The sequence below is a fragment of the Mus pahari genome, chromosome 2 (genome assembly GCF_900095145.1).
Source record: "Mus pahari chromosome 2, PAHARI_EIJ_v1.1, whole genome shotgun sequence".
In the NCBI taxonomy this organism is placed as follows: domain Eukaryota; kingdom Metazoa; phylum Chordata; class Mammalia; order Rodentia; family Muridae; genus Mus; species Mus pahari.
Genome location: NC_034591.1, coordinates 90,923,153 through 90,936,889, shown reverse-complemented (window position 1 = coordinate 90,936,889; position 13,737 = coordinate 90,923,153). Strand labels below are relative to the sequence as shown.

Genomic DNA, 13,737 nt, shown 5'->3' with positions numbered 1-13,737 from the left:
CTCAGGTAGTGGCATACATTCATAATCCCTGGAGAATCATTGGTCGGCGGCCTAAGCGCCTGCGCAAAGACTAAGAGCTTTTTCTCTTTTCTTTTTTTTTTTTCTCTTCTTTTTTTTTTTTTTTTTTCTTTTTTTTTTTTTTTTTTTTTTTTTTTCTCTTCCAGAGGACCTGGGTTCATTTCTCAGCACCTAGCTACCCTATGTGGCATCTCACAACCATCTATAACTCCAGTCACACAATTAGATACCCTCTTCTGGCCTCCACGGGCACCAGGCATACACATGGTACACAGATAATATACACATGCAAAACACTTAAACACATAATAGATTCAATTTTTTATTTATTTTTTTTAGATTTATTTATTATTATATCTAAGTACATTGTAGCTGTCTTCAGACACACCAGAAGAGGGTGTCAGATCTCATTTTTATGTGTTTAAGTGAGCCACCATGTGGTTGCTGGGATTTGAACTCATGACCTTTGGAAGAGCAGTCAATGCTCTTAACCACTGAGCCATCTCTCCAGCCCCAGATTCAATTTTTTAAACGGTTCAAACAATGCCTGAGGAATGATACCCGAGGTTGTCTTCACCGTGTGTGTGCATGTATGCATGCTCAGACACATACATGTAGACTGTGAAAGCCATCGTCCTCTCCTCTCCACCCGATAATAATAATTGCTCCAGTAATGAGCACTGATCTTTCTCATTCTCTCAGATCTCTCTAGAAACACTCAACAAAGCCATTGCTGGGCTCGTGGTGATGTCTGAAGAAATGGAAAAAGTGTATCAGAGTTTCCTCAACAACCAGGTCCCCTCTCTTTGGTCTAACACAGCCTACCCATCCCTGAAGCCACTGGGATCATGGGTCAAAGACCTTATTCTGAGGACTGCGTTTGTGGACGTACGGAAAACTTCGAGTGCCTGGGGTTTGATGGGTTTGACAACGTGGCTGTCCCTAAACTCCCAGGGGGGCTCTGAGTAGCAACAACTGGGAATCATTTGATTCCAGAGAAACAGAAACTTCTAGAATGGCTTCCCTTTGAAAGCCTTAAGCTGATTATAATGCCATTTCCCCTAGGCTCTTATCTATATGCTGGTTTCCAACTCCAGGCCACTCGTGAGGTTTTAGCTGCAGTGTATGGCCCCTCTGTAAGGCACAAACCACAACGTGTCTCCACACAGCCACATGTACCTTGGCTGCCCAAGCCTCTTGTCCCTGTGGCTCCAGGCTTGCAGTCAAAGCTGGGAGATAAGAAGGGGCATAGACCAGCAGTAAGAAGACAGAGGGTAATTCAGGATTCCATTAGACACCACTCCCCTCCCGACAACAGATGGCAGACCCCAGCTCAGAAACAGAGTGCCTCATGAAATCATGTCTCTCCCCCAGCTGTGGCTCAAACGAGGACAGCCCAAATCCTTCTGGATTTCCGGGTTCTTCTTCCCGCAAGGATTTCTCACAGGTATGGGTGCCTCCCCTAGGAAGGTCTCACAGCAAGAGTTGTGGTTTGTAGGAGCCAGGGTAATTGTGTGGCTGCCCATGACCTGACTGGCCCTGCCAATCTAGGACAATCTAGGATTGCTCTTCCTCCATCACCAGAGAGAGATGAATGGGGGAGCAGAACTAGATGCTCCCTCATAATCTGATCCTTGCCCTTCCCAGGTTTCTATGCATGGGTTTGATTTAGGCTAAGTCCATGAATGGATGGCTATTGATGCAGTTCTCTACGTGACACAACCCTCTTATCTTCCTGTGCCCCTCCCCCATCCCACTCCCACACATGCTTAAGCTCTAAGCAGTCTCCCCTCTCTAAAACATACTTCCTATTTTGTAGCCCAGACCTCAATTAGCAGCCGAAGCTGACCTTGGATTTCTAACCCTACTGCCTCCACCTCCCCAGTTCTAGGATCACATGCATAAGCCATCACGCCCCAGTGTCAGACAGTGCTGGAAATGAACCCAGAGCTCTGTGCATTCTAGGCAGGCAACATCCACAGCCTAAAAACAAAAACGCTTGCTAATCAGTCCTAGGGGACTTGGATGGAGAGCACTGAAGAGACCCGACCTTGGGGTGTCCAGGAACCCTATCCTCAGTTTGTCTCAACACCAATCCCTGGCAAACAGCCCATATCTGCAAGCTGGACAAAACCCTGAGGTTACGGAGACCTGCCCTGAAACCCCACTAGTTTGTCTCTCTCATGACAGGTGACATGCCACAAACTTAGTCTCTCCCACTCTTTGGTTTTTGTTTGTTTGGTTTTGGTTTTGTTTGGTTAGCTGTTTTGTTGGTTAGTTGGTTGGTCAGTTTTTATGGGGTTTTTTTTTTGGGGGGGGGGGGGAGGGTGTTTAGTTTTGTTTTGTTTGAGACAGGATCTCAACTATGTAGCCCTGGCTAGCCTGGAACTCCCTATGGAGCCCCTGGCCTTGGCCTGGTCCATCCTTGAACTTACAGAGATCTGCCTGCCTCCATCTCCCAAGTGCTGGGTTTAAAAGTATGTGCCACCATGCCTAACTTGTTTGTTTTATAGTTTTATAGGTGTGTGTGTGTGTGTGTGTGTGTGTGTGTGTGTGTGTGTGTGTGTACGCAGATGCCTGTGGAAGTCAGAACAAGGTGTTGGATTTCCCTAGTGCTGGATTTATAAGTGGCTGTGAGCTGCCTGATGTGGATTCTGGGAGCTGAACTTGGATCTCTGTAAGAGTAACAAGGGCTCTTAACTGCTGAGCCATCTCTGCAGCCTCCTTTCCCCTCTTCTTAGTCAGGACATGAACTTATTCATCCCTTGGGTCCCTCACCACCCCTGCCCCCAACATGATTCAGGCTTCTATGCTCTATGAACTAATTCCATGTAGATTGTTAATAGCTTGGGTTTCTTTTTTCACTTTTCCCTTATATTTATTTATTTACTCACTTATTTTTTATTGTTTGTTTGTTTGGAAGAAAGGCATGCAAAACAGATGTGGAGGTTAGAAGACAACTTGCTGAAGTTGGTTCTCTCCTCCCATGATGTAGGTTCCGGGGAATCAAATGCAGATCACCAGGCTTGGCAACAAGTGCCTTTACCTGCTGAGTCATTCCACCATCCCTGATGGGGCTCTATGGAGAGAAAGCTCTCTAATGCTAGCATAGCCTGGGTTGACAAGGTGGACATAGTGCTTGTGGAGCAGCAACGTGTTTTGAAGGGCCCACCTTTTCATATTTTCAGGGACCCTCCAGAACCACGCTAGAAAATATAATTTGCCTATAGACGAGCTGAGTTTCAAGTATAACATGATCCCAGTCTACCGAGACCAAGCCGCAGTGATAGAATCAGCCAAGGACATTCAATTTGGAACAGAACTGCCCATGGACAAGGAGGTATTGTCTACCCGACTCCATGGCACAGAAGCACCTATCCCACTGTCAGTGGATCGTTCAGCCAGCCTCCCCTGGCCCACCATTGCCATTTGCAGGAGTGGGAGGAGAGGGTGGGTCTCATTCCCCAAGGCCAGCTCCTCGGTAGCAACTGAATGGGAACTTCGCAAACATAGTTCAATTTATGGAAATATTTTTTCTGCCTAGAGCTATATGATTTAGACTCAGACAGCAATGGTCTCCATCTCTTACAGAGGCAATATAACAAGACACAGAGGACAAGAGTTTTGGAATAAAATAACCTTGAGTTTAAATCCTGGTTCTACCCATCACCCGGCATGTGTGCTGAAACAATTAGCTCATGAATCTGAACTTGGATGTTCTCATCTGTAGTGGGCTAATGACAGGTCTCTCAGAACAGAGTGGCACATGCCATAGAGCCAACACAGAGTTCACTCACAATAATCCACTGTAATATTATGGACCAAATCTGTCTCTAGCAGTTACACAGCCCCCTCCTGGCAGAACTGGAATGCTGGCTGCATACCTCTTCCTCCTATAACCACAGTAAATAACTAATAGGTGTCTGCTATAGAGGTGGTCCTGATGGCTTTTGCACTCTTCAAATAGTATTGCAGATATATAATTTGTCTTCTAGAAGGGAGCCCAGATTCTGAGAAGACCAGGGGGTCTTTCCAGCCTTTGCCTCACTCTGCTTCTGAAGAGGAAGAGAAAAGTCCTTACTCATAATGTTAGGTGGCCTAAAGTAGTCATAATTGGGTTTCCTGGAGGCAGCTCCAACTCTGCATCCTGGTGGGGTGTGGACAGTATCAACTTCAGTACCAAACTGAGGATGAGGGTGGCCCATCCCTCAAATCTTTAGGGTACCCTTCTCTAATAAAGTACGGGTTTTTAGAGGTACTTGTTGAAAAGGTGGGACACGGGCAATACCTCAAATTGTTAATCCCTTCTCCTCTGCTCACCCCTAAACTTCTGAATTTCTTTCAGTTGCCCTCGCCTGAAGATGGGGTTCTTGTTCATGGAATGTTCATGGATGCTTCTCGGTGGGATGATGAAGACATGGTCATAGAAGATGCATTGCCAGGACAGATGAACCCCATGCTGCCTGTAGTTCACTTTGAACCAAAACAAAACTATGAGCCAATTCAAACACTCTACCACTCTCCGCTCTACAAAACAGGAGCCCGGGCAGGAACACTTTCAACCACAGGTGAGCATGTTCTTAAGATTTGTCCATGGGGCTGGAGAGATGGTCCAGCAGTTAAGAGCACTACTTAAGGCTCTTATACAGGACCCAGGTTTGATTCTCAGCACCCACAATGTGGCTTACAACCATCAGTAACTCCAGTTCCAGAGGATCCAGTGCCCTCTTCTGTATACCAACGGTACTGCACACACGTAGGGCTCAGTCAGACAAGCAGGCAAAACACCCACATACATAAAAATAAATGAATACTTTTTAATTGTACACATAATAACTAAATTAAAACTTCAGTCAAAACCCAAATGTTGCTGGGCAAGGTGGCACACACCTTTAACCCCAGCAGAGGCAGGCAGATCTCCGTAAATTCAAGGCCAGCCTGGTCTATCATAGAAAAGAGGTTTTAAAATTAACTAAGTGGGAAGCTGGGTTCCAAAACTCCGAGTGGGCCTGTGCTGCAATCCTACAAAATGGAAGCGGAGAGAAAGAAAACAGATGACATGAGATGTGAGCCGGGGAGAGGGCTCAGCGGTAAAGGCTCTCATCACCAAGCCTAACAACCTGAGTCTGGTCCCCAAGATGCTAAGAGAGAACGGAACATTTTACAGTGGCCTGGACCTCTATTAGTAAGATGTGTACGTTTTTAGGGTGTGGCAATTATTACAACCATTCCATCAGGGGTTGGCTAAGCATTTTAAAAATTGGTTATTATGCTTCAAGTATCTACCAATGATTTAAGGGAAATTTTTATTTTTATGTGTATTTGTATGTACCTGTATGTATCTACATGTATGTAGTATATACATGTGAGTAAATGTAGTAGCGTCTATCGGCCAGAAGAGGGCATTTAAACCTGAGTGTGAGCCCATCTCTGTGCCTAAACCTTCCTTCACAAAGATAGGAGATTCTGGGGCTCCTAGTGGAAGCAACCTGCTGTATCAACAAATATATTGTAGTGGGTGGCAAAGAGGCAGATTAATAATCATAAATTTAATTTATTGTTAAAGGGGATTTAGGACATACATCATTACTGTGAAGTGTGGCCCTTATTTAAACTCTGAATCAAGGTAATTGTCGAGTACCAATATAACATATGTATATACACATACAATGTGTGTGTGTAGTGAGTTTATACATGTATGTGTGCACACTAGAAAAAATTGAACAGCTCTTAGAAATTAATATTTTAGCTATGATATTTGTGCCTTTAATAGTCATTATTTAGAGACACATACCAAAATAGATGCAGCAAAAGTTTTTACCTACTATTTCTTCAAAATAATCTACAAGGCATGTGAAGGGTGCATCATGAGATGGATACAGAAGGACCATTTATGCTTTTGGGTTTTTTTCCACGATAAAAGAAAAGCTAAGCATGATCACACATGAACAGTGAGCCTAGCTGACCTCTGAGAGTGCTCTAACAATTTCTCAGTCTGGCTTAGAACAACACACTAGTACTGTTTTCAAGCTACGCTGAACTAATGGCTTTCCAAGTCTCCTGTTAACTGTAGCATCATGAGGAAGGATGAAGGCAGTTCCCCTTGTGATGAACCCTGAATTATTCTCAGATGTAAAACATGTTTCTTCACTAAGGGGTCTCCACCCAGCTCAGAGTAAGTTCAGCTAAGCCCCTGCAGTGCAGGCCCTGGTCCTGCCTGCAGACAGCAGCTTTGGTGAGCAGGCTCTGTAGTTCTAAAGCCCATTAAATCCCTTCTGTGGGAACACAGCCTTTATTTCTGCATCCTTTTCTTTCTCATTCATCCACCCATCTGTTTTGATCCGGTTTCACTATGTAGCCCTGGCAGTTTGGAACCTGCCATGTAGTCCAAGCTGGGCCTCCAGCTCATAGAGATCCACATGTCTATGCCTACCCAGCACTGTCCTTAACCTTCCAGTCACCCTCCTTCCCTCTGCAGTAAGCAGCCAGCCTTTGCTTTCTTGAATGGCAGTCCACTACACAACATGTGTGTCGTGGCCATCCTGTTTGTCAGAAGCACAAGACCTCTGACATCAGCCCTCCAGGATGTCAGTGGAGGACATGTGACATGAGACACACTCACGTCTGTCCCAATCATCTACCCCTTAGAGGTGCTTATTGTCTATCTGTGAGCCAAGCAGACTGGACAGTGAAGCCCTTAGGAGGGCGCCGGGAGATTGAGGGGGAGGGGATTTCGGAAGGCAGCTACACTCATTTCTGGCCAGCAGAGAATTGATTCTGCTTAAACTGAGTCAATGGATGCAGGGGTTTAGTTGTGTCCTGAGTCTTCCTCCAGACCTATGGAAGGCCTCACGTACTCCAGGCACTGATTGCCTGTGTTGGGCTGGCACCTAAAGAAGCATGGAGACAAATTTCTGGACTGCATAAAACCAGTAAATACACAGGGAAGGTAGAGCGGCTTGCCAGGTATCCAACGGGCCAGAAAGGTGACAAGGTAGAGGCACCCTCTGCTGGGTCCGAGGCTGCCTTCCCTGATGTCCATCCCACTCCGATGGAATCTGAGAGAGCAGTGGCAGAAGGAGCCATGGCCATCCGAGTGCACCATCTCCTTCTCAAGGGCCTTAGACAGCCACAGAAGGGAAGAGTGACTTGCTGCACAGAATGGCTACACACTGAAGACAAAATGCCTGTCACTGTACCTGTTCATTCCAGGATCCCAAGAGTTTTCCAGTGCAGGATGGAGTGAAGGAAGGACAGATAGACGACTACATGTATAGATGCCCTACCTACCATTAGAAATCCCTAAGTCCCATTGAAGTGTCAGGCCTGAATCCCAGCCCAATGCTCCTAGATTCAACCTACAGAAAACCTGAAACATACTCATGACGATATAAGCTCAAAGCCAGACAGGCCTCAAAGCACCATGTATTCCAAAATCTCCTTTTGGAAACTGGAACCTTCAGAGGACTGTGCCCAGCATCTTCAGGTTCAGCCAGGTCTGGAGCTAGAGCCTCTTGACTCTCAGTAATCTTATCTTCGTGAATCCAGAGGTTACTGTTTAAATAACAGCTCTTCTTTCCCACCCTGCCCCCACCCCCTCCTTAACCCCCCTCCTTGTATCGTTTATCAGGCCATTCAACCAACTTTGTGGTGACTGTCCTCTTACCCTCCAAGAGGATCAGTGATTATTGGATCTCCAAGGGGTCGGCGCTGCTCTGCCAGCTGAGTGAGTAAGTGGGGGCCTCGCTGATCCAAAGATCTTCCCTGATGACCTCTGACTCGACTTAAGGATGGCAGCTGTGGCTGTTATTCTCCCATGACCTAAAATAAAGTCGTTTTGAGTTATTTCTGTTGGAAACCCCAGCTGTGATGTGGAGGCTCCTGATTCACATGTGGCCAATTTTGACACTGGTTCATCCTTAGTGGAAGGAGGAAATTCTTCTCATGTGCAGGAGCTGTCTGTGCTTCCCCAAACACCCGTGCTCTTCTGGTGGTTCCCTTCCTTCCTTCCTCCCTTCCTTCCTTCCTTCCTTCCTCCCCTCACTTCCTCCTCCCTCCCCCTCCCTCCTTCTTTCTTTCTTTCTTTCTTCCTCCTTCCTTCCTTTCAGTTAAGAAAAGGCTTTTATTAGCATGTGTGTGTGTGTGTGTGTGTGTTGTCTGTGTATGTCACATGTGCAGCTGCCTTCTGAAGTCCGAAGACAGTATCTTTGGATCTCCTACAATTGAAGTTATAGGCTGTTGTAAGTCACTTCCTGTGAGTGCTGGAAATCCAACTTGGGTCCTCTGCAAGAGAAGCAAGAGCTCCTAGCTGCTGAGCCTTCTCTCCAGCTCCTCTTCCAAGGAGTCCTCTAGAGTGGGAACTCGTGCCATGGACAGTCTATCTGGCATATTCAATCTGTGGCGTGTGTGCTGCATGTGACTGAGGACAGCTGTGCATGTTTCCCAACACAAAATCATAAGCTTACTTAAAACACTGTGATAGGCAGAGGGATGGTTCAATGGGTAGAGTGTTGGCCACAGGAGCCTCATGGCCTGAGTGTAATTGAGCCAGGAGATGACTGAGAATGAGCCCACAAAGGTCTCCAGAGGGATGAGAAGATGGCATGCTTTGCAAACATGAGTATTGAGTATGGCCCTCTAACATCCACAAGCTGGGCTTGATGAATCTACACCCACAATGCTAGGAGTGAAGGCATAGAGGCAAGAAGGTCCCTTTCATTTGCTGGACAGCCAGCCCAGCCATGGATGACTGCAGCCACTGAAAGTCCTTGTACCAAAAAGTAAGGTGGGGAGTGACAGAAGAAATCCACAGCCAATCTCTGATCTCTTCACACACACACACACACACACACACACACACACACACACACACACACACACCATACACACCAGGAAAGGAAGGGAAGCCAGAACTTAAAATCCAGGCGATCCAGCTACCATTAAACCAGATAACAAATGCATACTACTCCTTCTTGGTTCCATCCAATCCTGGACAATTATTCTGAGTTTTGTGAGCTATTCCAAGGCACAAGGGGACAGAAAGGGGACCATCAGGTGAGAGATGCTGAGTTGGCCAGGGGATGACAGCTGGACAGAGTTCAACATTCCTGTTCCAGGTACAACCAAGGCAAGCTCTACACTTACCATGTCATTCAGATTCTCCCTACGAGACCCAGTAAATGTGAAAAGACTAAATAGCGCAGGAGTGGGTAGTGTAAAAACCATTCCGTACAGCCCCTCTGACAAAACCAGGCCTTCCCCAGCATCTAGTGAGATGCTTAACACTCTATATGTAATGAAAGTGTCTATGGATCGTGGAGAGCACCCTATACACCAGACTCTGAATAGGAGACCTGCATAGCCCACTGATGGCCGTGCATGCAAGCCAGGTACACACAGAGAGCAGTGTGGGGCCCAGGAGGTGTGCTGTAGTAGATTCCAGAGGGTGGGAGCCACACAGCTACTGACTCACATATACATGTCATGAATGAACATCTGCTCAAAAGATTTCTATTTTCAGGAGACTCTAACAATTATCTCCTTACACCCTGTGATGGTTTGTATATGCTTAGCCCAGGGAATGGCACTATTAGAAGATGTGGCCTTGGAGTAGGTGTATCATTGTGGGTGTGGGTTTTAAGGCCCTCATTCTAGCTGCCTGGAAGAATATTTTCTAGGAGCCTTCAGATGAAGATGTTGAACTCTCAGATCCTCCTGCACCATGCCTGTCTGGACACTGCCAGGCTCCTGCCTTGATGGTAATGGACTGGACCTCTAAGCCTGTAAGCCAGCCCCGATTAAAGGTTGTCCTTATAAGAGTTGCCTTGGTCGTGGTGTCTCTTCACAGCAGTAAAACCCTAAGACACACACTATTGTGTCATATGACTGTAGCCCCCCAACACTGCTGCATAGCCCATCAGTTCTTGAAAATAGAAGTATTTCCAATGTGTATTTTCCTTTATCAGAGCCTCATCCTACCAGAAATCATAATTCTAACACTCAGGAGGCTGAGGCAGGGGGGATTCCAAGAGCAGCCTGGGCTACATAGTGGAATTCTGTCTCAAAGAAAACAAGAATTCTTCTCAATTGGGTCTATCAAGATCAGACCAGACTATGAATTTTTTTTTAAGATTTATTTATTTATTTACTTATTTACTTATTTATTATATGTGAGTACACTGTAGCTGTCTTCAGACACTCTAGAAAAGGGCGTCAGATCTTGTTACAGATGGTTGTGAGCCACCATGTGGTTGCTGGGATTTGAACTCAGGACCTCTGGAAAAGCAGTCAGTGCTCTTAACCACTGAGCCATCTCTCCATCCCCCAGAATAAGAATTATAAAGATGACCATTTTTAAATTCCAAGAGATAAGACAAAGTCTTGGCCCAGATCCCATAGTTACTGAATGAGGAGTGTCTCTGTTTTGAAAGCCAGCTTTGGCACCCAGACCGCAGGAGTCCAGAGGGACAGACAAGCCCTGATGGCTACCATATGGCTGTGGTAAGAATTTACATGTCAAGAAGCTACAGTTGGGGCCATGGGGATGGACCTGTCCATGACAGGGACCTAAGAAAGACAGACTCAGGGACAGTAGAAACCCCTGCTGTTCCCAAGCCACCCCCGCCTCAGGGTCCACCCAGTGGCTTTTTATCTTCCCCTCTTTAAAGACAGGAATGTGTTTTAGTACACTAATTAGGTGTTTGGGGCCATTTCCACCAGAAACCAAATGGCAGAACATTAGGAGCCTAGCCAACAGTCCCACGGTTTAGTGAGTGCTAAGGGCCTTGATAAGGGAAAGACCAAGTCAGAGTTCGCCCATCATTGGCCTCTGGTAATTTTGGGCACGGATCTAGCTCTCTGACCACCGCTGAGCACAGCCAGGCCATGTGGACTCCTCCCTGGGTCTCGGCCCCTCTCATCTACCCTAGTCTGGGCCTGTGTGAACACCATGCAGGCACACCAAGTAAAGACAGGACAAGGGGAGTCGCCCATGACCTCAAGTTCACCTGATCCTTTCAGCTCAGCTGAGGCATAAAATGCCTAAACCCATGGACACCTTGAGAGGAAGTGGCCCAAGTTGCACAGGGCAGATTAATATTCCATCGGAGAAGAAGACTAAAGAGCCACCATGGCTGCGGGCAGTTGCTAAGCCTCCTACCTAGCTGTCTCCAGGCTGGCAGCTCTTAGGCATTTAAAAGTGACATTTGGGGCTGAGCACGGTGCAAAAGCACTTGCTGCTACTATAGTGGGCCTAGGTTCAATGCCCAGTGCTCACAATCTTTTATAAAATCCAGTTCTGGAGGAGCCAATACTGTCTCCTGGCCTCCATGAGCGCCTGAACTCACATGGCATGTGTACACAGAGCCAGGTACATACATATAAAAACAAGTAAATCTTTTAAAATGCAAGACACCCAGGACACCAGTGACCCCTCAGACCTCTCAGTAACTCCCTGTTGCTGTGGGCATGGAATGCCATCCCTCCCTCCCTCCCTTCCTCCCTCCCTCCCTCCCTCCCTCCCTCCTTGTTTATGCCTCTAGACCATGTCCTGACACTAATTATTTTCCTCTTCTATGGCTCCAGCCAAAGTTGCTTCATCTTACTATCACTAATAGGATCACTCCCTCCAGAACCGACTTTCACTCAGTCCCCTGTGCCCCAGATCTTCCCCCTCATCCACCCTGACCTTTGTAAAACACGGGATCTCAGCATCTACCAATCCAGACTCCACCCATCTGCTTATCAGACGCCACTCCATCTGGTTTCCATTTGACATCAGCCAGAAGAAAACTTCCTTGGAGAGGCTCCTTCTAAACCCAGACCGTAACTAGTACCCTCCAACACACATACACACAAACATATGAACACACACACCACAATGCTTGTGCTTCCCTTAAGACTTACTGACTCAGAATCTGGCTTTGTCACCAGACTGTGTACCTCATGAAGCCAGGATCGACAGCTTTCCAGTTTGCCCAAGCGTGCACACGGCTGCAAACACACCAGAGGAGCTCAGCCTGCCTTTAGTTTAAGGGACCCTGGATTCCAGCCTCTCTGGTGTAATTCTGCAGGAACTTCCTGCACTTTGGGTTTAGACTCTTCTATCCACTGCTGACCCACAGCCTAGCCTTGCTAAGATTGTGCTTTCTATGATAACCAGTTCTAGCAAACATGCTTGTCTCTACAAAGCTGCCAGCTCTGAACAGGTACACAATGGTCACAGAACTCCAAAAAGGGGGTGAAAATTGAGTTCTTCGTGACCTTTATTCTCACTACGTTCAGGCTTTAATGGGCCCATCCACACATCCATATTTGTTCTAACAGGTATATACACAAGCCCAGGCTTGAAGCAGCTACCTTAAATGGGGCGACAGGCACATGGGGAAGGTTACCCCATGAGAGGCCTCCCATCTCTCCCAGTGCGAAGGACATTCCTGTGTCTGTTTGACACTCTGTTCCCAGGGAAACACGGATGCAGACATGTTCTGCCTCACCTCCTCTCCAGACACTCTTAACTGAATGGTATGGATCCGATGACTGCGAGTGTCATCAGTCCTGGGACTTCTGCTCCTCCTGGCCTGGAAGGCCTGAATCTCTAGATAGGAACAGCAGGGGTGGCAATGATGCAAGACACACACACACACAGTTACACACACACATAGACACACACAGAGACACACACACACTCACACACAGACACATACACAGATACACACACACATAGACACACACACAAACACATACACGCAGACACTCACACACACTCACACACAGACACACACGGCTTCCAATGCCAAGGCTTCAGGAACCAGGACTTCCAGAGCGAAGCTGGCCGATGGACCAAGCTAGAGGAGAAACTTTTATTCTTTTCTCTGTACAGCCAAGAGTTATCCGTGTGACATGGCTCTCTCCCTGACACTTGTGGCTCAGGACATCACAAGGGGCAGATAGCCTAAAGTTCAAGTCCACCAAGGACGGCAGTTCCTACCTGGTTCTCCGACCCACCCATGAATCCATGACATTGATACCTTCAGCTCTCCCCATACATCTTCATAGGCTACTCTCCCAATCTCCCTGCCCTAAGGTGAAAATCCAAGATTTGTATATGGCATTTTCCCAATAACACACAGATCCACAGTGTGTCCAGAAAGACAGACCATAAAAGGCAGATCCAGTTAAAGAGGACTAGAAAGTGCTTAGATGCCATTGGCTTTTTATTTTTTCAATCTGTAGGTCCTATATATCAAATATTTATTTTTATTACATATTTACTTTATTTACATTTCAAATGTCCCCTTTCCTGGTTTCCCCTCCAAAACCCCCCTATCCCCTCCAACCTCCCCCTGCTCACCAACTCATCCACTCCCATTCCTGGTCCTGGCATTCCCCTGAGGTCCTTCACAGGACCAAGGGCCTCTCCTCCCATTGATGGCCAACTAGGCCATCCTCTGCTACATATGCAGTTGGAGCCATGAGTCCCACCATGTGTTTTCTTTGGTTGGTAGTTTAGTCCCAGGGAGCTCTGGGGGTACTTTAAAAAAAATCAAAGTGATCCCAAACCCTGTTTGTTCTGTATTTTAAAGATTCATTTGTGTGTGTGTGTGTGTGTGTGTGTGTGTGTGTGTGTGTGTGTGTGTGTAGGAGGTCATAAGAAGGTATAACATCCCTGGAGTTGTAGTTATAGATGGTTGTGACCTATCCCATTGTGATGTCCTGTAT

General features: G+C 46.7%; 1 protein-coding gene across 1 annotated transcript in view; it reads left to right on the top strand.

The window, feature by feature from the left end:
• Dnah6 (dynein axonemal heavy chain 6) overlaps positions 1–7,876 on the top strand; it is a 195,435-nt gene extending 187,559 nt beyond the window's left edge. Inside the window, exons 73-77 of the mRNA XM_021190740.2 lie at positions 721–906; positions 1,393–1,465; positions 3,207–3,358; positions 4,364–4,586; positions 7,649–7,876. Coding sequence (XP_021046399.1) covers positions 721–906; positions 1,393–1,465; positions 3,207–3,358; positions 4,364–4,586; positions 7,649–7,752 — 738 coding nt within the window. The 3' untranslated portion in view covers positions 7,753–7,876. The remainder of the gene's footprint in view (positions 1–720; positions 907–1,392; positions 1,466–3,206; positions 3,359–4,363; positions 4,587–7,648) is intronic.
• The last annotated feature ends 5,861 nt before the right edge of the window (positions 7,877–13,737 follow it).